The sequence below is a fragment of the Mus pahari genome, chromosome 10, assembly GCF_900095145.1.
Source record: "Mus pahari chromosome 10, PAHARI_EIJ_v1.1, whole genome shotgun sequence".
NCBI lineage: Eukaryota > Metazoa > Chordata > Mammalia > Rodentia > Muridae > Mus > Mus pahari.
In genome coordinates this window covers 2,714,820-2,741,095 of record NC_034599.1, presented here as the reverse complement: position 1 = coordinate 2,741,095, position 26,276 = coordinate 2,714,820, and the positions used below count along the sequence as shown (strand labels likewise).

Below are 26,276 nucleotides of genomic sequence, written 5' to 3'. Positions count from 1 at the left end.
AACCTTAGTATATTGTACATAATAGGATCACAATAGACTTAATCTTTGTAGCACACTGAAGCCAATGCATGACTAAGAAAACCAAGCAAGGCTAATAAATTCTTTTCTCTTACTGACTTGGCTCCTCATAGACACTCAACATTTCTTTCCTTCCTCACCCTCTGCTATTCTCACCAGAGGAGTCCAACTTTGCCCCTTCATCCATTCTCTTATTTACCTAGCCATGTCTTTGCTAAATTATCTTTCAACCCAGGATTACAGTACATTTTGTCTCCTTCTTGGTCATGAACTCTATTACAGTTCTGTTAAATATTTATATATTAGAGAAACAATAATTGATTCTCTTCGTGCTCACAAAGAGAAAGCTCCTCCTTCAGAGGAACCTCTAAAGTTAGTGAAAGTGTAGGACACTTGAGAAACACTAAAGAAGAAAATTTTCTTCCATGTTTATTAAATGTTTGGGAAATAAGCCTGCTTGTAGAAAGGCTTGTGTCACCAACTTATAGGAGGGTCTAACTTTATGGTTCAGCACAGTTGGCTTGGGGACTTTGGGGATAGCATCTGTTCCTACTGTGTCTGCCCATGGCCACATCCCTGGCTTTCTTTCTGTCAATGTTATTCAATGTCACGATCATTTATTTATTTATTTATTTTTTAGTGTATAGTCTTACCTGATCTTCTGGTATAGCTATTTTATCCCATATAAACAAACAAACAAACAAACAAACAAATTACCTTAAGATGTATCTAAAATAGGATGGCCCATGAGTAAGGATAAGAAAGTTCCTTCATTGTTATCTCACTTTTTTCAGTATTAGGGATTGAACCCAGGGTCTTGAACATGGTAGGCAAGTGCCCTATTATTGACTTACAGTTCAGCCTGTTCTTCATCTCTTTCTCTCTGTCTCTCTCTCTCTTTGTTTATCTCTTTCTCTCTGTTTCTCTGTCTCTCTGTCTGTCTGTCTCTCTCTCTCTTCTTGCTTCTTGCTTTTGTTGAGGCTGGGTCTTGCTAAGTTCCTCAAACCAGTTTTGAGCTCACTCTGTATCCCAAGCAGGCATTGAGACACTCCTGAGTAAACTAGGTTATAGGTCAGTACCATAAGCCCACTCTACTTCCCTTTACCTGACACAGAGATATTAACTGTGGTCCTCCCACCTCTCTTCTTTCAGTATCTGGGAAGCCAAGGAACTAAAAAATTTCCACAACCTACAGAATAACACTGCTTCTCTCTGTTCCAGACATTGTGGTTGTGTCTATTCTGCCCCTACAGCCTCAAATCACTGCCTTCTAATGCTTCAGATCTTAGCTGACATTTTGCTTCAAATCTTTTTTTTTTTTTTTTTTTTTTTTTTTTTTTTTTTACTCCCTGGCTTGTTTGAGACCTTCCCTAGTCCTCAGCACATTGTTTCTTTTATCTGTTTGTATTGGTTCTTCAAATAAGCTGTATGTGTTTGGGGAGAGAAACAGGAATGAATAGTCTTTGCTGTGGATGTCACTACTCATACTTGAAAAATCTGTGCAAATGGCCAAATACAAGGAGATGTTCAGAGTATTGTAAAAGTTATATATGGCTCTGCAAATCATGATGCAATTCTAAAGAAAAGAGGACAATGTTCCTTTACTATTTTTAAAAATAATTCAGCTTAGTGGAGTGATCAGACATGATTAAAATACATTGTGTGAAAATTTCAAAGAATTAATAAAATATTGCATTAAAATAATTCATCTTACAATTAGAATTAGGTGTCTATCTTTTTACTGTTGATAGTTTTACTTTTGTTGCACAATTTTGAGATTATCAGTGAATAATATTAGCCCCTATGGAATTATAATAAAGGGTTTGTCTCATTTAACCCAGGATGTCACTCTTCCTTCTCAATGTTTTCATATTCTTCTAACTCATTCTTTTCCCCTCTATTGTTAGTTGGAAGTTACTTGTATGCAAATCTTTGATTCATTTGGGCTTTAATCTTTTGAGATTCTTAATGGGTCCACTTGAGGTTAATTGACTATAGGAGTAAGATTTAAGGGACTGCTCTAATAAAGTTGCTTTTAAAACAGTTTTAAAAAGTGTTAATAGTGGATTTTAACATATTTCAATATATGAAATACACCAAACCTTATTAACAGGACAAAAAGGTTTGAGTTACTTTCCAAAGACCATTCATTTTTAATTAAAATAATTTCTTACTATTAAACACACATGTGTAAATACTATACCATAAGATTTAAAGTTCTTGTATTTACTATAACATGCAATAAAATATTTCTTCCTTGGATGAAGAAAGTTAAATATGTTCAGAGTACACAAGTATGCACATGTACACTTACATGTGTGCACACATTCCACATCTTCATGTACATATACACTCTACAGAATGCAATACACATTCATAATATATACACTAACAAGAACAGGTTCCCATACCACCTGATCTGATAGTAATACCATTGATGGTAACTATAATAACACATATCTGAGTGATTAGTATATTCAATGCAGAATGTCTTATGAAAACTACTTAATTCAATCATCAAAACTTATGTCATAAACATCATTTTCATTGTGGAGTTGAGGAAACTGAAGCTAGAAATAGCAGAGCTGAAATTCATAGACATACATCATCCTGCCTAACTCTGCCCACAAACAACACCATGTACAGTGATATACTTATGAACGTTGTAATGGTTTTCCTAACCATGCACCCCATTTTGTTCACACCACCACAATTTAGATTGAAGTTGGGCAGGCCTCATTTATTTAGAGAGTTACATCTGGTACATGCTTGATAGCAAAATACATTCTGCTTAATTATGCCCCCTGAAGCCATCTATTCTCCCCAGTGCAGGGAAATGAGGAGAAAGACAGTGCAAGGAAGTAGAACAATGTAGTTCTTTACTGAGTCACAGTTTCTCAGAGAAGAGTCACTTCTACAAGCCCTCTGGTACAGGACCCTGTGTAGAGTACATGTGGGAGTAAATGTTTGTACTACTCCTTTTTTTTTTTTTTTTTTTTAGGAGAGGAAAGGGTTTATTTCATCTTATATCTTACAGTACATTATGAATGATAGTCAGGACAGGAAATCAAACATGAACTTGGAGGCAGGCATTGAAAAAGAGGTCATGAAGGAATAGAATTACTATCTTGTGCCAACTGATTTCTTATTCCAGCTGTTCAGAAATGACACTTGGAATAGTAAATCATCTGTTAAGAAAATATTCAATAATCTTTTGCCTAGTAGACAATCTGATGGAGACATTTTCTCAACTGAAGTTTCCTTTTTCAGTTTGACTCCTGTTAGACTATATTTGATTAAAAAAAAAAAAAAGAATAAGAGAAAGAAAGATCAAAAGAAAAAGAAAGAAAGAAAGAAAGAAAGAAAGAAAGAAAGAAAGAAGGAAGGAAGGAAGGAAGGAAGGAAGGAAGGAAGGAAGGAAAGAAGGAAGAAAAGGAAGAAAGATTTTTCTAAAGATTATTGAGCACTGACTATGTAGGTATTGAGAGAAGCAATAGCACCCTTCTAAAATCTTATAACTCCAGTGTTAAAAACCTTGTTCAGTCTCACACGATCAGCATCAGTGTAAGTCGCCTCCAATATGAAGCAGCACTCACTGAATAACTGCTCGCTGGTCTGCTCTGAAAGAGAACTATGACTGGTGCTGGGGAGAAAGGCAGAGGACTGAATCCTAAGCACATTAAATAAAGCTTATGTGGAAGATTCATTCCCAACACAAACCACATTACTTCAATGTCACCCATTTGTCCTCCATAATCTGATACAATAAAGTTTGATTAAGTATAACTTGGACATTTAAAAATATATGCAAATGGGATGTGTAGATTGAATTCCAGTTCATTGAGTCTTTAGATCCCCAGGAACCTACCACATGCAGCCTCTGAAGAAGTGTGTGTGAAGGTATACCCTGGTGAACAGTCACTGAGGAAGGAAGACAGAGACACCAGATAGGAGGTACAAATCAGAAAGTTGGAGCTATGAAGGACACCACTGCTTTTCCTCAAAGCTATTTGCCACTTCACAGGGGTGTGCTGCCTCCTTGAAAGCAATTTCTAAGGCTCAAGTTTCTAGGATGCCTACTGTTATTTAAATAAGAGGATACAAAACAGCTTCATTTAGCCTCAGAAATGCTTGCATCCTGACAATTACTATTTAACTATGCTTGCTAGCAGCTGAATACATTAAACCCACATCTTCCTATTAACTTACATCTAGGTTCACTTACTGCTTCAAATTATGCTTTACAAAGTCTCTCCAAGTAAAATACACATAGAAATAAAATGTTTTTTCTACACACCATGTTCAAGACACATGAGACATTCTATACTTAGTGAAAAAAAAAATCAGACAGAAGAATTCTGTTAAAAAGCCACCGGTCTAAAGTTTCTAGATTCCTAGACACTGAACTTATTTTGCCGTTGGCAATCTCTAAACTCTTTGGCCCCAGTTGTCCATATTAGTGGAAGAAACTTGATCCAAAAGGCGGCACCTCAGTGAACTGACTGAGAGAGCAATAGGAAAAATACAACAGCCCTATGCATATTTCCATTTCTTTATGTAGTTTTCTGTAGAAATCGAGATAAATGAAGGGGCTAATGTGCCACAATTGACATCACACCATGAAGACTGTCTGTTGGAAGCACAAAGGTCTTTGTGCCCATAGATCACATATTAATCTCACAGGATTTTCTCTTCAGAGGAGGAAATGAAGGCTGGGAGTAAATGTTGGTAATGACCTGATGACATTTACTATTCCTAGAACCAGACCTCCAGCAAATGCTCATGATCTCTCCTCCTTGACTTTTATATTCTGCTTTGTTTCTCAGTCAATAGAACCTATCCTTAGGGGAGCTGTCACGTGGAATGAGTACCTGCTAATATCTACAGTATCTCAGTCAGCGACCACATCACAGCGACCATATCAGATCATAGGTGCTTGTGCTATAGAATCCATCTTTGTGGTCACATGTACTTTGAGTTGAGTTTTGATGTAATTATGTCTTCATGTGCACTGGGATTTTATTACACCAGGAAACATTTTTTTTCCAAAATTGAATTGTATATAAATATGCTAAAAAATAAATTTCCTGGTGTTAGACTCTTGAAGATTTAACCAGCACTTACTAAGTTGGGTTAAACTGAGTTTCCTTCTTTTCTTTCATGGTTCAATCCCTGTGATACTTTTGGGAACCAACACAGCTAATACCCAATTAACATTGGCTAGAGAAAGAACAGAGTCTGTATTATAAACCCTAATATCTCACATTATTGCACTCATTATTTGGCAAGATCATATTTGTATTACATAGTTGTTTTACCTTAGCAACAGTGGTATGAGAAATGAGATATTTTATGGCCTGGGGAGATGACTCTGTGGATAAACTGCTTGCTGTGCAAATATAAGTATCTGAGTTCAGATCCCTTGCCTTCACATATAAGCCAATCATGCTGGTATGAACAGTTCTGGGGAGACTTAGAGACAGGCGAATCTTGGAGAGCTGCTGAACAGTCAGTATATGCCAAACAGGTAACAGATTTCAATCAAAGAAACAAAAAGCCCTCTTCCAGGTATGAGATGTATTGTGTCAAGGTTTTGGGTTTGGGGACAGGGAGGCATCTCTATCCCCCATTTGGGTCTACCCAAATAATACAGACTATGTTTTTGGTTTCCCACTAGAACTAGGTAATAAGGCAATGTTCCTGAAGATATCACACACATTCTTATAAACATGGAGAAATGAAACTGACACCGACCTAGAAGCTTCCCCCACTGTTTGCTAGCTTTCACAGTGCAAAAGGTGTTTTGCAGGATGCTGAGGGAGAAAATCCATCTTCCCTATGGATGCCATTTTGAGACTATGTTCTACTTGACACTCGTCTTTTATCTAAATAAATGGATGAGAAATGAAGACATATGACCATGTGTGGAAAGCTTGGCAAATGAAAGAGATCATAAATAAGGTGCAACCCCTAGCTGAGGTACTGCTAACAATTGATGGGGGAGACAGTTCTTTTTAGTGGTGTAGCTCAGAGGAGGTTGTGCAGTGGATAATGTGCCACACCCATGACCATATGTGCAGCAGTAATGAATATGTGCAGTAGTAATGAAGTTCAGTGAAGTGTAGCAGGGAGGGGAGAGTGTAGAAGAAGGAAGAGAGAGAGAGAGCAAGAGCAAGAGAGAGCATCTTGGGGGTTATTCAGGAGTAGTTGAAGAGGAAACTAGGGATGTATATGACTTAATTACCCCATATTCATGTATGAAATTATCAAAGAATAAGTAAAAATCTAAAACGTATGGTTGAGAAATTAACATATATCTCCTAAAGTACCTACATGGGCAAGTACACCTCCACAAGTGTGCATATACATGCACACAATAAATAAGTAAGTAAATAAATAAAAAAAGAAAGAAATAGAAATAACCTGTCTCTGACTTATGGACAATTCGTAATCATGGACATAGCATCACAGAAGGTACATACCCTAGAGTAGCAGTCCTTGATATTTTAAGAGAAAAAAGATCTTTTGCTTAGCCCGTCTGCCCATCACCAGTTGAATTTGCCAAGTTTATTTTGCCTGCAAACAATTGCGAGCAGATGTGTCACTGAGTATATACATTAAAGGGAAAGAAAAGGAGAAACTAAGCACTCACTCTTAATTTCGATGCTTCACAGCACCACAAAGTCTCCAATAATGTTAAGCATGATGGATGAATTGTTTCCAAATTAAATCTTGAACCAGTGTCAGTTTATGCTAGTTTTTCATTGCAGAACAATCAAGAAAACATTATATGATAAAACAGCAAGACATTTTTCTTTTCTAAATTCAATTCAAACAGAAAAGACAAAAAGACCCAACAAATGGATACCATTTAGAGACTATGTTCAACTCGACACTCATCTTTTACGCTAGATGAATGGATAAGAAATCAAGATTCATGACCATGTGTGGCCCAACAGCTAGGATTAACTTAGATTCTAGCCCACTATGAGGCTGAATATTTCCAAACACTCAGAACCATTTGATGTTGGAAATGGCTGTTAAGAGGTTTAGATAGAACTAGAACACCAGTTATAAGTAGGCATGAGTGTATCAAACAGGATTCAGATTATTGAGGCCAAAGTAGGACTTTATGGTCTTTAAGATGCTTACTAATCCTCAATCTCTTGGTCAGCAACATGGGCCCTTCTCAACTCTTGGGCATTATTTAAGCTAAAATCAGCAGGATTTTAATTCTATGATAAAATTTGTGAAAAACTTTTCAAACCAAAGGGAGAAATATTTTGTTCTCTGTTTTAACTCTTAAAACATGTTTAATGCACACACACACACACCACCACCACCACCACCACCACCATCACCACCACCACCGCCACCCATTTGGCTCTATATACTTACCTTGCTTTGGTTGAAATTATACTATAGACTCCTACTTCTATCTTCTAATTTCCCTTCAAAAGTCATGCCCTTAAGTTTGACATACTAGATCCACTGATTTTCCTTACAAACACAGACATTCTTTAAGAGTCTTTCCAGAGGAAGAAATACACATGCAATAAGGAACTACATTATCCTTATAGTACTGTGTTTAATCACAGAAAATGATCCTTACGCTCTATGAAGCCAGGGTGGGTTAGCTACTCACCACAAATGAATAATAAATCTTGAACCCAGGTTTTGCCACAAAGTAGTCATCAGACTTAAACGTGATTTTAATCTGGTTTGTTCTTGAAGTTATCCTTGGAGGGATCTCCTTGTGGCCACACCATCTTCCTCTGACTACAGTGCTGCTTTCGGAGACATCTTCAACTTCCACAAAGTCATACCTAGAAAGTGTGAGACTTTATTAATGGTTTTAGTAAAGTTGACTTTAGCTGCTGAAAAATTAAGACTTACACATGATATCTTATGACTTTCCAACTAACTGAAGACAAGAACCTATACAAATGTGTGAAACCCAAAAACTAGTTTAGGCAATGTTTGTCAAATTTGAAATTCAACAATCTATCCTGAGAGAATATTGACTTCCTCCATTATGACAATTACAATGCCCTATATAATTAAAAAGAACTTTCAGAACATGATCCTTAGAATGTTTTCTGGGAAAAACAAATAGCTGTCATCTACTAACATATTTTAAAGAAAGGTTGAGATGCATGTCCCAGTAGTTACCGTAGGAGGTTGCAAAACACTTTTCATTTTGAATCAATTTGCTCACCAAGGCTTTTTTGAGAATTACATGATTGACATCTTCATAGACCAAGGAGTCTCTTTTCTTTAAAAATTGTCTTTTAGAATGACCACATGATTACACATGACTTTTTTCTTTCAGAAAGAAAGGCATATAATATAAAGGACTATATGTGTTAATCAGTAACTGCTGGTTGGTTACAACAGGGAGTGAATGAGTTCTACATTAACACAGGACCATTCTTCACAGAAACACAGAACCCCATGACCCTAAGCAACAGCACATACCCACTTATTATTCTGTGTACTCATTTGATCACTGTGGTCCCTTCACCCATTCTAACAAAATGCCATCAGTGACATACTTACATTCTTTATAGAGCATTTATTTTATCCTAGAATCATGTCCTGGGTCTTTCTACAAGATCCATTAAACAATCTGTCATTCAGTTGATCAATATTCTTACTCCCTATCTCCACCTTTCCCCAAGTGACTTCAGGTGTTAAAGTCACAAGCAAGTGTCATCACTCCAGTGAAAAGAGGCTCATAAGTCTCACGTGTTTATTTATTTTTTCCAATTAGGATTACTAGAAGGAAGAGGTACAAGGAACATACAGTCTGAATGTTCAGAACAAAACTTAGGAAGAGCAATATAAAGGACAGTTAGAAATAATAATATGCTGACTAAATATCCCTACAGCGATTTATGAGGCCCTTATGTCCTTTGCCTCAGTTTCTCTACGGAAAAAATAAGAAGTTTATATAATTTTACCAGCTAGATATCTCCTGAGTGCCGTGTCAATTAATTATTTGATGTTTATATGGCTGGAAGGTAAGAAACACTGAGAAAGATTCATTAATAAGGTATTGCAATATACATAGCAGCAAGGTTAGGGGCAGATGGTAAGAAATCTATTGCATTTTATTTTTTATATGTGTAAATCATATATAGTGGACAAAAATGAATCTATTTGAAAGATTTTTTAATAACACTAGGTCACTCTTGTTTTTAAAAATTGCAGTGTAATTTTACATTGAGTAAATGCATCCCAGACTGGGGAGAACCAGGGGACTGGGCTCTGATTTATATCCTTTATCTTCTTATCATTCTACTTCATCTTGGAAAATTCAAGAAACAACTTGAATTGATGAAAGGTCCAGAAATAACCCAGCCTAATATATGTTTGAATATTGTCTAGTGCCACACCCACTCTAGTGGTGACTCACAACAGGTCTGAAAATCTGGACGGGAGTCCTGAGAAAAAGAGTCTCAAGGAGACTCAGCCTCCTGGATTCCTGGCATTTCCAAATATCTATATACACGAACCCTATCCGAATGTTAATATGGTGTAAAGATTGAATTTTTACCATGGGTAAAGTTTCCACCAGTGTTCCAAAGTCCTAAAAGATTCCTTAAAGCCAGGAGCTCAGGAATTCAGTGAGAAGGTTACCTAGTCATTAACATTCTAATTCACTTCTAATAAAGACCAGTGATAAGAATTAAGCATTACAAACAACAGAGCCAAGCTCAGGACAAAGCTTACCAAGGCCTAGGAAATTGGGGGGTTGTGGTATTGCATTAGCAGAACCCCCCTAAAACAGGTTTTCTGCTAGGCCCAAAGGAACAGCATAATCAAGGATTTACTGGGGACCCCTGTCAGTGGGGTTTAACTATTGACTAGCCTTGCACCTGGCTTCCTCCTCAAGCTGCCTGATCCCACCCCCTGGTCTTTTCATGTATTCAATTCTTTGTCTTGTGTCATTGTATCTGAGGATGTATCCTGCCCCGCTTTTCTTGTTTGTTCTGTATTAATAATGTGGTGCTCATTTTAATCAACACATTCAGTTTTACACCCTCTCTCATGTGAACTGTCTGTCACTCATTCGCCGAATCCTCGCTCGCTCCCCTGCAACAAAGAGACCCAGTTCCACGCAGATCGGAACCTGAGTGAGGTCTGTCTGTGACAGTCTAGGATCAAAATCCTAGTTCACCGGTGGTTTCCTTTCTGTGATACGAAAACACGTATCTGGTCCTGGCCTTTAGCGCTATGCTACCATCTCTGGAGTTTTCAAGTGACAGAAGAAGAGATTCATTTGTTATTCAGCACAGTTTATGACAGTGATGAACTTTCAATGATACCCCAGAGCACTTCAAGATGGAGGCAGCACCCACAGAAAGATCAAAGAATGATTATAAGTTTAGAATTTCAGTTCCAGGAGTACTAAAGAAGAGAGGGTCTGGAGACTGCATTTTCTCACCATCCATACTGATCAGTCACATAAGCCACTCTTTACAATCTCCTTAACTTCTGGATTGGTGTACACATTTGGAGACAGTGCTCTTTCCATGTATTTTACTCTGTTTAACTCTTCAGTGTGAATTTCTTGAGCTATGTCCTTTATACTAAACTGCTAAATAGTTAAGTCAAGGCCTTCTGTGATTTTTGTAAGCCATGATATCAATTCTTCAAAGCTTAGGAGAGGTTGTGGGCCTGATTACAGTTGATGGGAGAGCAGAAGATGGGAGAGCTGAGACATGGACCTGGCATTCAACAAAGGGGAGACTCATGGAACTGAACTCTTGTCCTGTAGAGTTGGATGCAAAGTCCAAGTGACTATGCAGAATTAAATTGAAATGTAGGACACTCAGCAGATGTTAAAGAATATTTAGCAGTGGAAAAATAAAATTTCCAACCTCACATATTTGGTGTTTATAACAATACACAATTGTTAACTTGATGAGGTTCAGAATCATTAGGGATAGAGGTCTCTAGGCAAACATGTGGGAAAGTATCTCTATCAGGTTAGTTAAGGTAAGAAACACCTTCATTGCAGAGGCCACACCCTTGTCCTAGGTCATGGGTTGAATAATAGCAAGAAAGTTAGCTGAGTACCAGCATGCATCAATCCCCATTTCTTGACTGGCCTTGCAATGTGTCTTAGTCAGGGTTTCTATTCCTGCACAAACATCATGACCAAGAAGTAGTTGGGGAGGAAAGGGTTTTTTCAGATTACACTTCCATACAGCTGTTCATCACCAAGGAAGTCAGGACTGGAACTCAAGCAGGTCATGAAGCAGGAGCTGATGCAGAGGCCATGGAGGGATGTTCTTTACTGGCTTGCTTCCTCTGGTTTGCTCAGCTTGCTTTCTTATAGAACCCAAGACTACCAGCCCAGAGATGGTCCCACTCACAAGGGGCCCTTCCCCCTTGATCACTAATTGAGAAAATGCCTTACAGCTGGATCTCATGGAGGCATTTCCTCAACTGAAGTTCCTTTCTCTGTGATAACTCCAGCTTGTGTCAAGTTGGCCCAAAACTAGCCAGTATACAATGTCATCAGCTGTTTTAACTCCCTTGATATGATAGACTGCACCTTTGAACTGTAAGCCAAAATGAACCCTTTTCCCCATGAGTTGCTACTGTCAGGGTATTTTACCACAACAGCTCTAAAGGAAGCTAAGACAATGTCAGATATATTCTACATGGAAACAGATTACACCACCACTCTTGTTATTACCTTTAACATTTTTAATAGCGCCTTATTTTCTCTGTTTTTGTCTTTTTCCTCCCTCTTTTGTCAGCAAAACAACGATTTAGTTCTCTCTTTCAAGGTTAAAAAGACACAAGATCAGCTTTAGTTCGTTCTCATTGTAAATATTAACTAGCTTTCCATGCGCGTATTTGTCTCTGCTTTCTGGCATACATTACCCTCTATGGTCCTAGAAAATAATAGTCAATGCTGTTATTTTCTGGGGAAAAAAAACAGCAGCATAATAAAAACTGTCAGTATAATAAATATGCAACAAAGGAAAACCGAATCGGATGCACCCCCTTTTATTATTCAAAGAAAAATAAACTGTGGAAGGGATTTAGTAGTTCAGAAGTTCATTGGCAATGCAGAAAGAGTACAGCCAGTAAAGCACAAAAGGGAAAAAAGTTCTCCCCAAGTCTCCTGCAGGGTAATTAAGGGAGCCAACTAGTCAAAGAACAGAGGCCTGGACTCTCTGATAAGCATGCTAATGAGGAAGGGTGATTAGCCTGCTTTCATCTTCTCTCCCATCAGGAAACACATCAGAAGAGCACATAGATCCTGAGGTTGTCTCTGCTTCCTTCTGCCTATTTAGGAAGTGTCAGGAAGTCCCTGACCTGGTTCTCTGTCACTATCTCTTGTCATGGTTTACAGTTGCCTCAAGTGCTGAAGCAAGAAGGGGCTTTGCTCTCTGTGCTGGTGGCAGACATTCACCAGAGTTACATACAGTATGCAGCTCTGGGGGACCTGAATTAGATGCATATACATCCTCACAAAGGTTTTTCTGGGCCTTGGAAATGCTCAGAGTCCCAGAATGCATTTTTTTTTTTCAGGGAAACACACAACTTTGACTGAGGGAAGTGTACATTTTTGTGGGTCTTCTGCAGGACCAGCATAACACCTTTTAAAAAGGATGGCCATGGTGATTGTTAATACTGATTAAAAACCTGAAAAAATCTAGAACCATCCAGGAGACAAGCTTTTGGCCACTCTTGTGGAAGATAATCTTTATCAGGTTAGTTTGAATGGGAAGACCTACCCTAAAAGATGATGATATCGTTCTCTAAGCTAGGGTCTTAACCTTCATGAAAAGGAGAGAACAGTAAGGCTACCAACATCTGTCCCTCTTTTCTTCCTGACAGCAGATACAATATGACCAGACACTACAACTGAAATAATATCCCCAAATCAGGAGCCAAAATAAACCCTTCTCCTTCAAGTTACGTGAAGTGGGAAAAGTGATTAATATAGAAACGTCTTGGGTAATTCCAACGAGTTTAAGAATATTTGAATCAATGTTTTTAATTCAAGTTCTCCCACTTTTATTAGAACACTAAAAAGAATAGTGTTCTCTTACCTACAAATGTCATTTTCTGCTTCCTCTAGTCCGAATTGATGGTCAAAGGACAGTTGTATCCGTGTTTTCTCCTGGGAATGGAGCCGCCATGTCAGAAGCAGGTTCCGTGGGTAGCTGTTTGGGAATCGAGGACTCTGCACATGGCCATTGCTTGTCACCTGAATGTTCTCCTCTCTCCGGTACAAGTCTGTGAGGTGATTGCTCTCTGTTAGTAGTCACAACTTGTAAAAATTAGTATGTTGCTCTAATTACAAGAAAACACAAAAAAGAATAATTTACAACATGTCATTTCAAAGTACTTCTTGATTTAGTTTACAAACATAAGACCAAGTGGTAGATTCAGGTCAACAACACAGTCCAAGCCCTGTTTGTATTTTGCCTGCTTTCCTGAACTCCTTACAGCTCCCAGTGCCCAGTACTTTGTAACCTTGGGGATTTTCTCTTTTACTCTTGAGAGGCAAACATAACCAATGATCTCAGAACTCAGATTCATTTAGACTGGAATCAAACCAGAGAATAACTTCAGACAGTTCATGTTTTCGCTTTACTATGTTATACAAACAATTAAATTTAACAGTATTGACTAAGGGTTCAATAAATATTGTTGAAGGAAAGAATGAAAGAGACAAATGAAGAGATTCTAATAGTGTTCAAGGGCCCCTAACAATTTGATAAATAAAAAGTTTTAAGTGATTTTTGTTTTCTATCACAAACCTAAGAACTCTCTCTTTCTGGCTTTCTCTGACTTCAACATATCTAATCTGTGTTGTATTTTCTTAATGTGTTATAACAGGGAATATATTTGGTCTTTGTATTGGGTTCTTGCGAATAGACTCCAGACTCTTGGCATTCTCAAGTGGTTAAGAAGTTCATTGTTTTCATGATGGGATTCCTGGGACTATATCTACATCTATGCTCATGGCAAAATTTATTGTGGAGTCCTTAGACAGTTTCTTGATGGGTATAAGACACTCCAGAAAGATAATGTGGTTAAAGAAGTGTTTTGTCATGGAAAATCAGACTAGAGGTGCCAAAGTCTAAGAATAAGAGAATTCAGCTGAACAGTCACTCCAAGTTGCCACAGGTTTAGGTAATCATGCCTGCATAATGAGACTAGAGTAAAATCTCTGAACACACATGCTTCCCCAGGAGATAACAGAACCAAGGAACACATGGAACCTTCCAGGACTTACCCTCTGAGTCTTACTATTTTGCCACTCCTAATTTTAGTGTTTTAGTATTAAACTTCTTATACAGTGTTTTCTTGAGTACCTGAAGGGTTGTGTACAGGGACACTTGTATCAGTAGCCAGTTGGCCAGTAGTGCAGGTATCCTGAGGTTTGGAGCAAGTGTCTGAATTGAGAGCAGTCTTGTGGGGCTTGTACATTAAATCTGTGGAATACTAAGAGAATTCAAATAACAATTGCCTTGCTGTATGGTGGTTATTATTTTCTATGTTTCAGTATTTATAGTTCTTTGCATGTTTAGGGTTTTTGAACTCCATAATTAGCAGACCTCCAACCACAGACTATTTGTGTCCTCCCACAAAGATTGCTTTGAAGCCTGTAATTCAGAGCCTGGTCAGCGAGGCTAAAGTTGCTGGTGGAAGGCCTCAAAGGTGTGGGTGCTCAAGCAGGCTGTTGAAACCTCTAAAGGGAGGATGATCAGTAGGCACTCATCTGTGCAGATGCAAAGGGAAACTTAATACACTGCAGCTTGCTTAGGCAGACTGACAAAGAAGCCAGTGTGGGATGTTGAGGTTCCCTCCCTGGATTTGGATAACAGCACTGGCTCTATAACAGACAGCCTCAAAGAGGTGGGAGACATTGTCTCAGACAGCTAGAAACATCCACCAGGTGTCCTTCTCTTCACCGCTGACATGATGTTGAAAATCACTAGCTCTCTAATTTTGTTATGAGGAACCCAGGCAAACACTGCTTCCCACACTGATATGTACTCTCATCCAATCACAATTATTCAACCAGTGCAGACAAACTATAACATAATCACAGCATCTTCAGTCCTCCTATCACTTGTTCACAACTGCTACGTTGTTTTCTTAGACTTAGTATTGTTGATGGCTTGATTTCTTGAGTGTTACTTATGTTTAATAAACAATAAAGTTATTTTGAAATACAAATTTATATCAATAATGTCAAAAGCCCTTAGATATAATGTGTCATGAATAGAAAGAACTATGTATCTTAATATATAGCTACTCAATTCTTAAATACCTATCTTAGGATTTCAGAGTCCTCATTTACGTACTAAAGCATTTAGGGGCAAGTTTGTCTTTGGTCTTATTCAGGGTGATATCTAGTGGTTACATTCATTAGGTGCATGTCTTCACAGTTACAGATGCTATGCTATATTTGGAAGATTTTATATATCATATATAAAATATACACTATATTCATATATATGATGTATAATATATAAATTCATAATATATAATACATAATATATAATATATGTATCTATATATTATCTCATCTTACATAAAAAACAAAATGGATATTTGTCACACAGTGTAAATAAGGCCCAAAGGAACACTAAGAGGCCAGTGGAAACTCTAACGGTTGTTCAGAGGCTGGGTGAACTAGAAAGACATGAATAAAAAAGATGTGCGATTGGGATAATGGCAAAGACCTGCCCATTAAAATTCACCTAGACTATGGGTTTGGAAACACCCAAGAGCCACACAACTGTCTGCATTTGATTTGAGTGCAAACAGGAAAGGCCTGGAATGAAGGAGTGGCTTATCAAAAGGAAGATCAGCCCACTGTGGGTAGCAAAGATGAATGGCAAGAAGAGTGCTGCTGAGAATCCATCATCTCCTGGGAGGAAATTGCTACAGTGGTAAGGTTCTGACAAAAAAGGATAGTGAAGCCAAATGTCAAATGGGATACATAGTAAAATACACAATGACATTTTACTATAGTAAGGACCATGCTTTACTTAAAGCATGGGCCAGATGATGTAAGGACATGGTAAGACCAGCTGCTAGTCATAGGACTAGAAGGGTGTGTTAGATTCTATACTTGCTGCTGTGATAAAACCAACTTAAGGGAGAAAGGGTTTGTTTGTATGAATATTTTAATACATCATTGCTAGAGAGCCAAGATGATAGGAACTTGAAGCAGGTGGTCACATCAGGTCAATAGTTAAGAGAATAATTTATAGCAGTCTCTGACACTAACTCTAATCTAGAGAGTGTAGAGAATGAATCCTAATCATCACACAGGATTCGTGACACCCAGGGGCCTGCATGGAAAATTTGTTTGGAAGAAATACAAGTTTAAGGTGATGTAGTAATGAGGAATTCAAATAGAAATGTTACTAGGCTTGGTGATATGTGGGTGGGCCTGAGATAAAAGAATAGAGTACATGCAAGACCTAGAGTTTCCAGAGGAAAGAGCATGGGCAACACTGAGCCCCAGAACACAGGTGTAGGTAGTGCTACTCATCCTTAAGTACAAAGGAAGAAGGCCAAACTTGGTGCTGATGGCAGGTGTCAATAGGCATGCTTCAGAAAACCAGAAGTTGTCAGTATGAGGGAAACCATATCTGAACTAATAGCCTGACAAAAAGACACTTTCATATGTCAAAGGCCAGGGCCAGACAGACAGATACAGGAAAGACCATAGAACTTGGAAATGAGTGAAGTCAAGGGCATCCTTTAGAGGCTACATTGAGAAACTGTAAAAAAAAGACTTCTAATTTTTCTATTTCAGCACATCATTAAAGGCTAGATTATCTTAAAGATACCAACAGTAGATACAAATAAAATGTCTGTTATTTATGGAGGGAGAGGTGGAGATAGAGGCATGTGCATGGGCGTGTGTGTGTGTGTGTGTGTTTCTTGTTTTCAGTTTGGTGAATTTCCAGACCCAGTTGTATTGAAATAGAGAAGGAAATTAAGACTTTTCTAAGAAGTGCGTTCCTTATAAACAAATCTCTTCTAAAATATACATGAATATAAACTGAATACAAGTAAAAGAAGATTGTAATAATGTTAATTTTGTGCCAGACATTATTTTAAAATATTCTCATTTAATATCTAGGGCCTAGTCATTGCTTGCGTATGTATCTTCTGTAATAGGCATTAAAATAATCATCACTATCATTATTTAACATATGAGATTTTTGCAGCACAGGGAGTCAAATGTCTTTCTCAATGTTGCAGAACTCGTTAAGGGTGTAGTGAAAACATGAATCCCGGCAACCTGGTACCACAGTTGATGCAGTTGATGTTTTAGTTTGTTTGTTTTTACCAGCTATTTTCTTTACTTACATTTCAGATTTTATCCCCTTTCCTGGTTTGCCCTCTTAAAACCCCCTATCCTCTTCCCTTTCCTCTCCCCCTGCTCACCAACCCACTCAACCTAGCTTCCTGGTCCTGGCACTCCCCTACACTGGGAAATAGAGCCCTCAGAGGACCAAGGGCCTCTCTTCCCATTGATGACCAACAAGGTCATCCTCTGCTACATGTGGCTGGAGCCATGGGTCCCTACATGTGTACTCTATGGTTGGTGGTTTAGTAGCTCCGGGGGTACTGGTTGGTTCATATTGTTGTTGTTCCTATGGGGCTGCAAACCCCTTCAGCAACTTGGGTCCTTTCTCTAGCTCCTCCATTGGGGACTCTGTGCTCAGTCCAATGGTTAGCTGAGAGCATCCACGTCTGTATTTGTCAGGCACTGGCAAATCCTCTCAGGAGACAGCTATATCAGGCTTCTGTCAGCAAGCACTTCTTGGCATCCACAATAGTTTCTGGGTTTGGTGACTGTTTATGGGATGGATCCCCAGGTGGAACAGTCTCTGGATTGTCTTTCATTCAGTCTCTGCTCCACACTTTGTGTCTGTGTCTCGTCACATAGGTATTTTGTTCCTCCTTGTAAGAAGGACCAAACTATCCACACTTTGGTCTTCCTTCTTGAGCTTCATGTGGTCTGTGAGTTGTATTCCATACTCTTTGCCTAATATCCACTTATTAGTGAGTATATACCATTTGTGACTGAGTTACCTCACTCAGGATGATATTTTCTAGATCCATCCATTTGCCTAAGAATTTCACGAAATCATTGTTTTTAATAGCTGAATAGTACTCCATTGTATAAATGTACCACATTTTCTGTATCCATTTTTCTTTTGAGGGACATTTGGGTTGTTTCCAGCTTCTGGTAATTATAAATAAGGCTGCTATGAACTTAGTGGAGCATGTATCCTTATTACATGTTGGAGTATCTTCCAAGTATATGCCCAGGAGTGATATAGCTGGGTACCCAGGTAATACTAAGTCCACTTTTCTGAGTAAGTGCCAGATTGATTTTCACAGTGTTTGTACCAGCTTGCAATCAATCCCACTAGCAATTCCTCTTTCTCTTCATCCTCACCAGCATCTGCTGTCACCTGAGTTTTTGATCTGAGCCATTCTGACTGGTGTGAGGTAGAATCTCAGGGTTGTTTTGATTTGCATTTCCCTAATGACTCATCCTGACTCATCCTGAGTGAGGTAACTCAGTCACAAATGGTATATACTCACTAATAAGTGGATATTAGGTAAAAAGTGTGGAATACAACTCACAGACCACATGAAGCTCAAGAAGGAAGACCAAAGTGTGGATAGTTTGGTCCTTCTTACAAGGAGGAACAAAATCTTGACACAGATAATCCTGAAACTATCCTCTTTCCAAACAAACAAACAAATATGTAAATAAATTGCAATAAATAGGAGGTGTTCTTTCTTTTAGTGTGAAATTTGCTGGAGTCAGTTCTGATCCTTGACTATTGATAATGTACCTTAACTTCTGAATCATATTGTTTACATATAATTTATTATAAGCTCATGCCAACTCAAGGACTCAAGGTTACTCTTATCAGAAGAGTACCAATGAATTATAGGTATTGAGAACTACCTATCTGGTTAAACATAAGATAATTAAACTCAATACACTAGACTTATCCCTGGCCCAAATAAGTAACTTTGGTGGTCCAATAATAGCTAACACATATGGGGCAATCACTATGTACCAGGCACTCTGATAAGTGACTTTCAATTGCCTACTGCATGTAATTCCCCCATGATAATCTTGTGCAATTAGTAATGTCAGCACTACAAAGGAAGTTCTGGGAGTTCAGGAAATCTATAGCTCAAGGTACAAAGCCACTCAGAAGCAAAACCTGACTCTGGCAGTACTTTTCAGTGCAGATGTAACTAGAGCAAAGTGTGAGCTGTTAAATCCAAAACAAATAAAATCCATCAAATTCTATATGTGTTTAGATGGAAGGAGTATAGAGTCTTAGTTTCTATTTTAATCCAGAAGGGAGATCATATTTATAGTATCAAAATCTGAACTATGTACTTGACTCTAAAAAAATCCAATTAAGATAAAAGAGTTAAAATGTCATGTGCATCTATTCTGCTCCTAAACTTTTATCAAAACTCAGTTCACCCCATAATATCTCCCAGAAAATTCCAGAAAAGTAACCCAAGCACTATTACCCATCACTTTGATTTGTTTAGATCAGCAACCAATTTAATGCTGAACAAAGGATCAGTAACTTTTCAGCCACACTGTAGTCTACCCAGACATTTCTCCAACAGTTCTGCCACACTATGAGTCTTAGAACCCAGGACTATTCCAATTTTCTCACTTCTGTGTCCTGTCCAGTCTTCTGTAGTTTCTGTTTCTTATTTAGATTCTATAAGCTACATTTGGCTTTTGATTTCACTTTCTTGAGTTGTGACTAATATTAAACTCATTTTCCTATCTTTTCCCCACGATTGGTACCTAGTGACCTAAAGTAAGAGGACATTTATCCCTATGCCCTAGGACCTTACTTTTATCCTAGTGTTTCTCATTCATAGGAAAAAAAAATTAGCACTAGTTCCAACAGATACATTTGGAAATCCATTACAATATATAATAATGCTGAAGAAATGAAACTATAAATATTGCTAATATTTTTATTTCATCTGCTAGAACATAGTATATTATCTGTAACATTAAACGCAAAGAGAAAACATTAAGTTGTTGAAGTAAAAATTAAACCATTCAATGATCTATAGCAGCAAATAACATGGAGTTTGTGGCTCTGTCATTTCATAAACATTCAGTGCAGCAAGTCACACATAGTGATTTGACTCATGGTCTTCATAAAATAGTTAAGAGCCTGAGCCTTAAGTCACAAACCTGTACACTGCAGCTACAAGCCTAAAGCTGAGAACAGTCACACAGGCAGGAAATTTCTACCTCACAATGGGGTTATTACCAAGTATCATTTGTGCAGTGGCTGTTTCATGATTTCACAACCATATCACTGCTACACTGCCGAGAATGTAGCTGAATGATTCATAGGTGTTCAGTCTCAGAACATAGCTAAATGACTTACATATACAGTCTCATTTCTGTTTCCAAGCAACCACTGGTAAGAGCAATTTCTGTGTGCTGAAATGTGTTTTCTGCGTATCCACTGTGGAAGCCTATCATAAGTTCAGAAAAGTCAACACATTACCAGTGCTTTCGTGCTGTTTTGTCATCATCACTTGTTTTATTTTGGAGAGGAAGACAGAGCAAGAGCAAGAGTGCAAGAGTGTGTGAGCAAGAGAGAGGGAGAGAGACATAGAGACAGAGAGGGGGAGATTAGGGTCTCTTGTAGCTCAGACATAGATGGATGGATAGATAGATAGGTAGATAGATAGATAGATGATAGATGATAGATAGATAGATAGATAGATAGATAGATAGATAGATAGACAGATAGATAGATAGGAGGATAAGGTCTCTTGTAGCTGCATAGACTGACCTTGAACTCACTATATAATTTAGGATGACCTTGAACTCCCAATATTTCTACTTCACCTTCCAAGTTCAGTGACTACAGGTGTGTACCTCCATGCCTTATCCATGATGTATTCAGACTTTAAACAATCATTTTTGTACCATTTTAATAGGCAATAAGCTCAGCAAAGAGAGCTAAAATCATTAGGAGAAACAATGGGTAAAGAATGCTACAGCTGTCTCCTGGTCTCAGTCTTCACTTGAATCCACCTGTTTCTGACTCTCGCTTCCTTGGATTCTCATGCTGGTTCCTCAGCACTGCAGAAGCAGCACCAGTCATAGGATTTGCATAGGCTTCCCAGCCTAACACACCAGTGGCTGGATATGGTAGGATTTAACAGTCTTTTTCGGGTGACAGTTTTCTTTCAGGGAAACATGCTAATTTCAGCATGACTAATAGACGAGAAGGTAACAGCAGGATCGTGGAGACAAACATGCTGGATTAGTAATGAGATACGCTTTACTCTTAAAGAGCTAGAACAGGGCTTATTGCTACAGACCCAATTAAATGAAGAGTGGAGAAGGTAAGCTGGAAGCCCAGCCATGGGCAGAGAGAGGGCTCAACGAGGCACTCAGGCTTGCTTCCTCAGCTTTCCCAGTCATTTTCCTTTGGATGTTTGAAAATTCCTGATTTAATAATGCTACCTTTCTTTGCTCTGAGTCAGGCTACTCTGACCACCTCTGCTGGATGCTGTAACATCCCCACTTGCTGGCATTCTGCTCTCTATCTTCTGTGTCTCTATCCGCTACTTGACATCTGTTCTTTTACAGTGACTTGCAACATACCTAATAAACTCACCCATTTGAAACCAAAAACATAGCTACTGTGGCTCACTCTGTAGACCAGAGCAAACATGCACGGGGGTTGGGCGGGTGGGGGGGTTCTACTGTCTTTGCATAGAACCTATATTCCACTAGCTACTGACTGTTGATTAATCCTTGCACTTAAGGACCAAGGAGCCAGGTGAGTGTGGCTTAAAGTGTAGGGCAATGTGTATTGTCACATAGAAACACAGAGGTGGAAGCCTTTAATTTTGGTTAATGCAGATATTAGCAGCCACAGGTTTTTGACATGTCAGTGTTAGTATGGTATTAGTAGGAAAACCCCCTTCAGTTAGCAATTTTAGCTACCTTTCTTTTGCTGTGACATAATACATGGTGAGAAATAATGTAAAGAAGAAAGTTTTATCCTGGCTCAAGAAAATGTGATTCACATGGGTAGAAAGGGTATGATAGCCAGAGCAGGTGTCTAGTTGGCCACACTGCATTCACTCTCAGGAAGTAGGATGTGATCAATCTCATGGTCAATTCACTTTATCCTTTATATTCAGTTTAGGGGCCCATTCTAAAGAATGATGTGGTCCACATTCAGTATGGATCTTTCCACCTCAATCAGTTTAACCTCTACAGTCCTTCCTAGCCATAGTGGCTTGCCTTCTAGATAATTCTAGAGTCCATGAAACTGACAATCAGTGTTAACCATAATAGCATGTCACAACTTCAAAGGAATGTTAGTTTCCTGAAGATAGTTTGTGAATAAGTCTTTGCTTACTTTGTCAGTACTCTGAAATCTCTGTCAAGAGTGGGATATTTTTGTTGTCTTCAATTTTTGTGCGGAATTGCAGGCTGGTCTCCAATCGAGCTGAGGTCTGAACCATGATGGTCATAATACACCTATATAACACGGTAGGTGTTCCCTCATGCTCCTAGAACTCCGGCCTCTGCCTAAGTTACCAACACCCCCACAGCCCCCACAAGAGAAGCATGGTCAGTGGTCACTTAAGCAATGGCCCAAGCTTCTGACCTTCAGGCTAAACTCCTCCCCAGTTACGTAGCAACAGTGAAGACCATAAAAATGGGTGCTCAGCCCCACCATGCTCTCTTACCCTCTCACTCCTTTGTTCCTTTACCTCTCGCTTTTCTCTCCTCTTCCCTTTCTCTTTGTCTTCTTCTTTCCTCTCCTCTTACCTTCTCTCTAGCCCTTCCTCCTCCTGTACCTCTCTACCTCTCTCCTACAACCCTGGTGGCTTTAGCAAAGTAGCTCTGTTGGGCGGGGGGAGGGGGGTCCCCAGGTTAGGGGCTGCCCCTTCTCCACTCCCTGCTGAGTGGGTCAGAGGCAGTGCCCACCCAGGGCTGAGTGGAAAGTGCCTGGCAGCCCCCCAGCGCCTACTTTGCCTGCTCAGAGCACAGGAACTCTGGCTGGACGTTAAGCCCCCTTTCCTCCCCCACCTTTCCCTGGGCCTCCCCTGGCCCCCTTATATTTTGTTCCCAACAAATTTTATGTGTTGAAATCACAGGCTGTATGCTGTCTTATAATGGATCACAGTCTTCTGGGAGGCACTTAGGTCACAAGGACAGAGCTCTCCTGGACAGATTAGTGCTTCTATAAAAGAATACCTGGAGATACCCTTGGCATTATCTACCAGTTTAGGACAAAGTGACAAGATGCCACCAGTGAACCAGGAAATAAGATTTGCTAGTACCTTGATCTTGGACTTGCTGGTTTGCAGAACTATAAGAAACAAATGAAATTTCTGATATTTATAAGCCATCCTGTCTATTTTGTTATAGCAATGAAAACAACCAAAGCACACACTGCCTATTTATACCTGTTAAGAGTTCTTGGGCATTTTTCCTATGTGTTTAATTACCCAGTTCATATATATAAATGCTGGAAATTAAATCTCTATTTATTATAAGTAATCTTAGCCCACTGGCATCTCAGTCTTCCTCTCTTACTTTCTCCAATTCTGAGCAACTTTATGGACAAATCCATCACAAAACGTCCCTTTAACTAATAAACACACACACTTATACATGCAAACATCCATTAAACGATTAAAATGAGGAAATAGTATATTTTCCTCTGCTAGGTGGACTGTTAGAATATGGCATGCTTTCCAAAGAGTTATACTAGGAATAATACTCATGTTTTATATATTACCAGGCTTGAGTTGTGGCCCAGTGATAGAAACTTGCCAAGCATGAAAAAAGCTCTGATTCAGTTTCTACCACTTCAACCCACAAGAAAGCAAACCGAAATCAGAAGAAAAAAGCAATTTTAGCACATATGCCAAGGTGGTAACTTTAGTAAAAGCTAGCATCTCTAAATACCTGTTAGACAAGGACAGTGGTCAATGATCACTGTTATATTACAGACAATTTCTTGTCTACTGGTGAAGATGCTGTTTGTAAAGATGAATGTTATCATCTAATGTATATGCAAATGTGTTATAGTGGCTATTGCTATTATTACTTGTACATAAGTATGAGAAGTAGGATTTTTTGTTTATTTCATCGTTAAATGTTTAGTTGTAAAAAATTATGACATGACAAGTTTGGAAGGAAGCTAGAACACACAACTTTCTTTGGCATTCTGAGGGAAACTTCGTCATGTGCTATCATATTGGCTCAGCCTGAAACCTTAACTCTGTTCCTTTGCCCTGACTTCCTGAGACTGAAACCTTTAGCAAATGAAAGCTGTTTTATTCCTCATGAGTTCACAGGAAATGATAAAGCCTTTCAATACAAATAAATGAAATCCAGAATGTCTTGGAGAAAAGGCATGTATTTTAGTCCATGTATATATGTGAATAACCCTCACCTTCACCCGCCACAGTACTGAAGAAGATAGGTTAGCCCTAGCCCCTTTAGCTGAACAAGATTTCAGTTGTGAAGCTAGATTCATATGACACCCCAGTCAAATCTGTGACATATAGTCTTGCTAGTAAATTTCCGCAAAATAAGGTGTCTCTATTCTGCTGGCTCACATGGTCTCCCTTGTTGTCATTAGTAACACAAGTGTCTTGCAACTACTGTTTAAGGATAAATTCCAGTCAACTGAGTTCATACCAGTCATATATGTGTCTCTAGCCTTCACTCATTCCATTTGTTATAGAATGTTGTGATAGTTTTAAATGTCAACATCCATTAACTAGAATCACCTAGAAAGAATCTTAATTGAAGAATTATCTTAATCATTTTGGCCTTTGGGCATGATGTCCCTCTGACAGACATCATCTTTTATGTCTGTTTTAAACATTTTTGTTCCTTAAATACACATTATACTTTGCATCTTACATGTAGATATTATTGGTTTTTAGCTTGTTCTTTCAGAAACTACACAGAGTCAGAATATGATTGCTTGATTCAACATTCCACACCCAGCATCTGGTGCAGAATTGACTAAATGAATTTGACCTTGAACATCAAATGAATAACACAGTGCCAGGACAGATGAGTTCTATATCACATAACATATAAATAATTCAATACTGATTACTTTTTCCTCACAGTTATCAAATTCCCTGACATTATAAATTTCACTGGATTAATTCTTTTTCTTGAATTTATTAATTTAGGAAATGTGTGATGGTGCTAGTTCCAGTGGAAGAGATATGAAAGACATAAATCTTCACAAAATTGTGGAAAAAAATTAAACATATTGAATCCTGAATAAAAAATGCCAAAAATTATGAGACTCATCCTAACGTAGCATGCTAAAGACCATCATGTACAAATATGAATGTTTGCTCTGAGCATGGAGAGGAGATAAATATCTAGGCACAGGCTGCATTGCTGCACTACTGGAGCACAGCAATAGCAAGGCACATTGTCTCTGTAAAGAAATATGTGTTTGAATAAAGTTTTCTCTCCTATATTTGTCATTGGTAAAAACATCTTGTAAACTAGTTACTGGTTTCTTCCTTTGCAAAATAGTGACAACATAAATTCCTTTACTGGACTGCTATAAATAGCCTGGAAATGTGGACAATTTTTCAGCAAATGAAAGCAGCACAGAAATGTCATTAAACAGAGCAGAGAAAAGAATAACACAAAAGCCTGAGTGCCAGCTGAATGCTGGGAGTTAGCGAGTGGGGGCCACATCCCAGAACAATTTAGCTTCAACAAGCAGAGCAGCAGATGCAGTAAGATGCAGAGATATAGATACATGTCAGTGTTCCAAACTTCTCTTTCTTTGACATTGCCTGTAGACATAGGCTTGAGAGCTACTCTGCGAGCTTTTTTGTCTAGTAAGTTTAAGATGATTTCAGTTAAAGGACAATATAAAATGATACAAAATTGAAAATATAAAATGATAAAGTATCTCCTGATTTTATCAATTTAGTGTCTCCTAATTATTATAGATTATTTATAGCTTCTAAATGAAAGCTAGATATATTTGGTTTGCCAAGATGGTTCAGTGGATAAAGGTACCTGATGATCTTAGTTCAATCCCCAGGACCCATGTGTTGGAAAGAGAACAGACTCCTGTGGATTTTCCTTTAACCTTCATAGGCATGGTGTAGCATGAAAGTGTGTGTGTGTGTGTGTGTGT

General features: G+C 38.5%; 1 protein-coding gene across 2 annotated transcripts in view; it reads right to left on the bottom strand.

Annotated features, from left to right (window-relative positions):
* The window catches only part of Pdgfd (platelet derived growth factor D), a 214,468-nt gene that overhangs the window by 64,707 nt on the left and 123,485 nt on the right, over positions 1 to 26,276 (bottom strand). Inside the window, exons 2-3 of one of the 2 annotated variants that reach the window (XM_021207208.2) lie at positions 13,098 to 13,302; positions 7,664 to 7,844 (exon numbers count right to left, since the gene is read on the bottom strand). In XM_021207208.2, coding sequence (XP_021062867.1) covers positions 7,664 to 7,844; positions 13,098 to 13,302 — 386 coding nt within the window. The remainder of the gene's footprint in view (positions 1 to 7,663; positions 7,845 to 13,097; positions 13,303 to 26,276) is intronic. The other variant, XM_021207209.2, reaches the window with a different exon arrangement.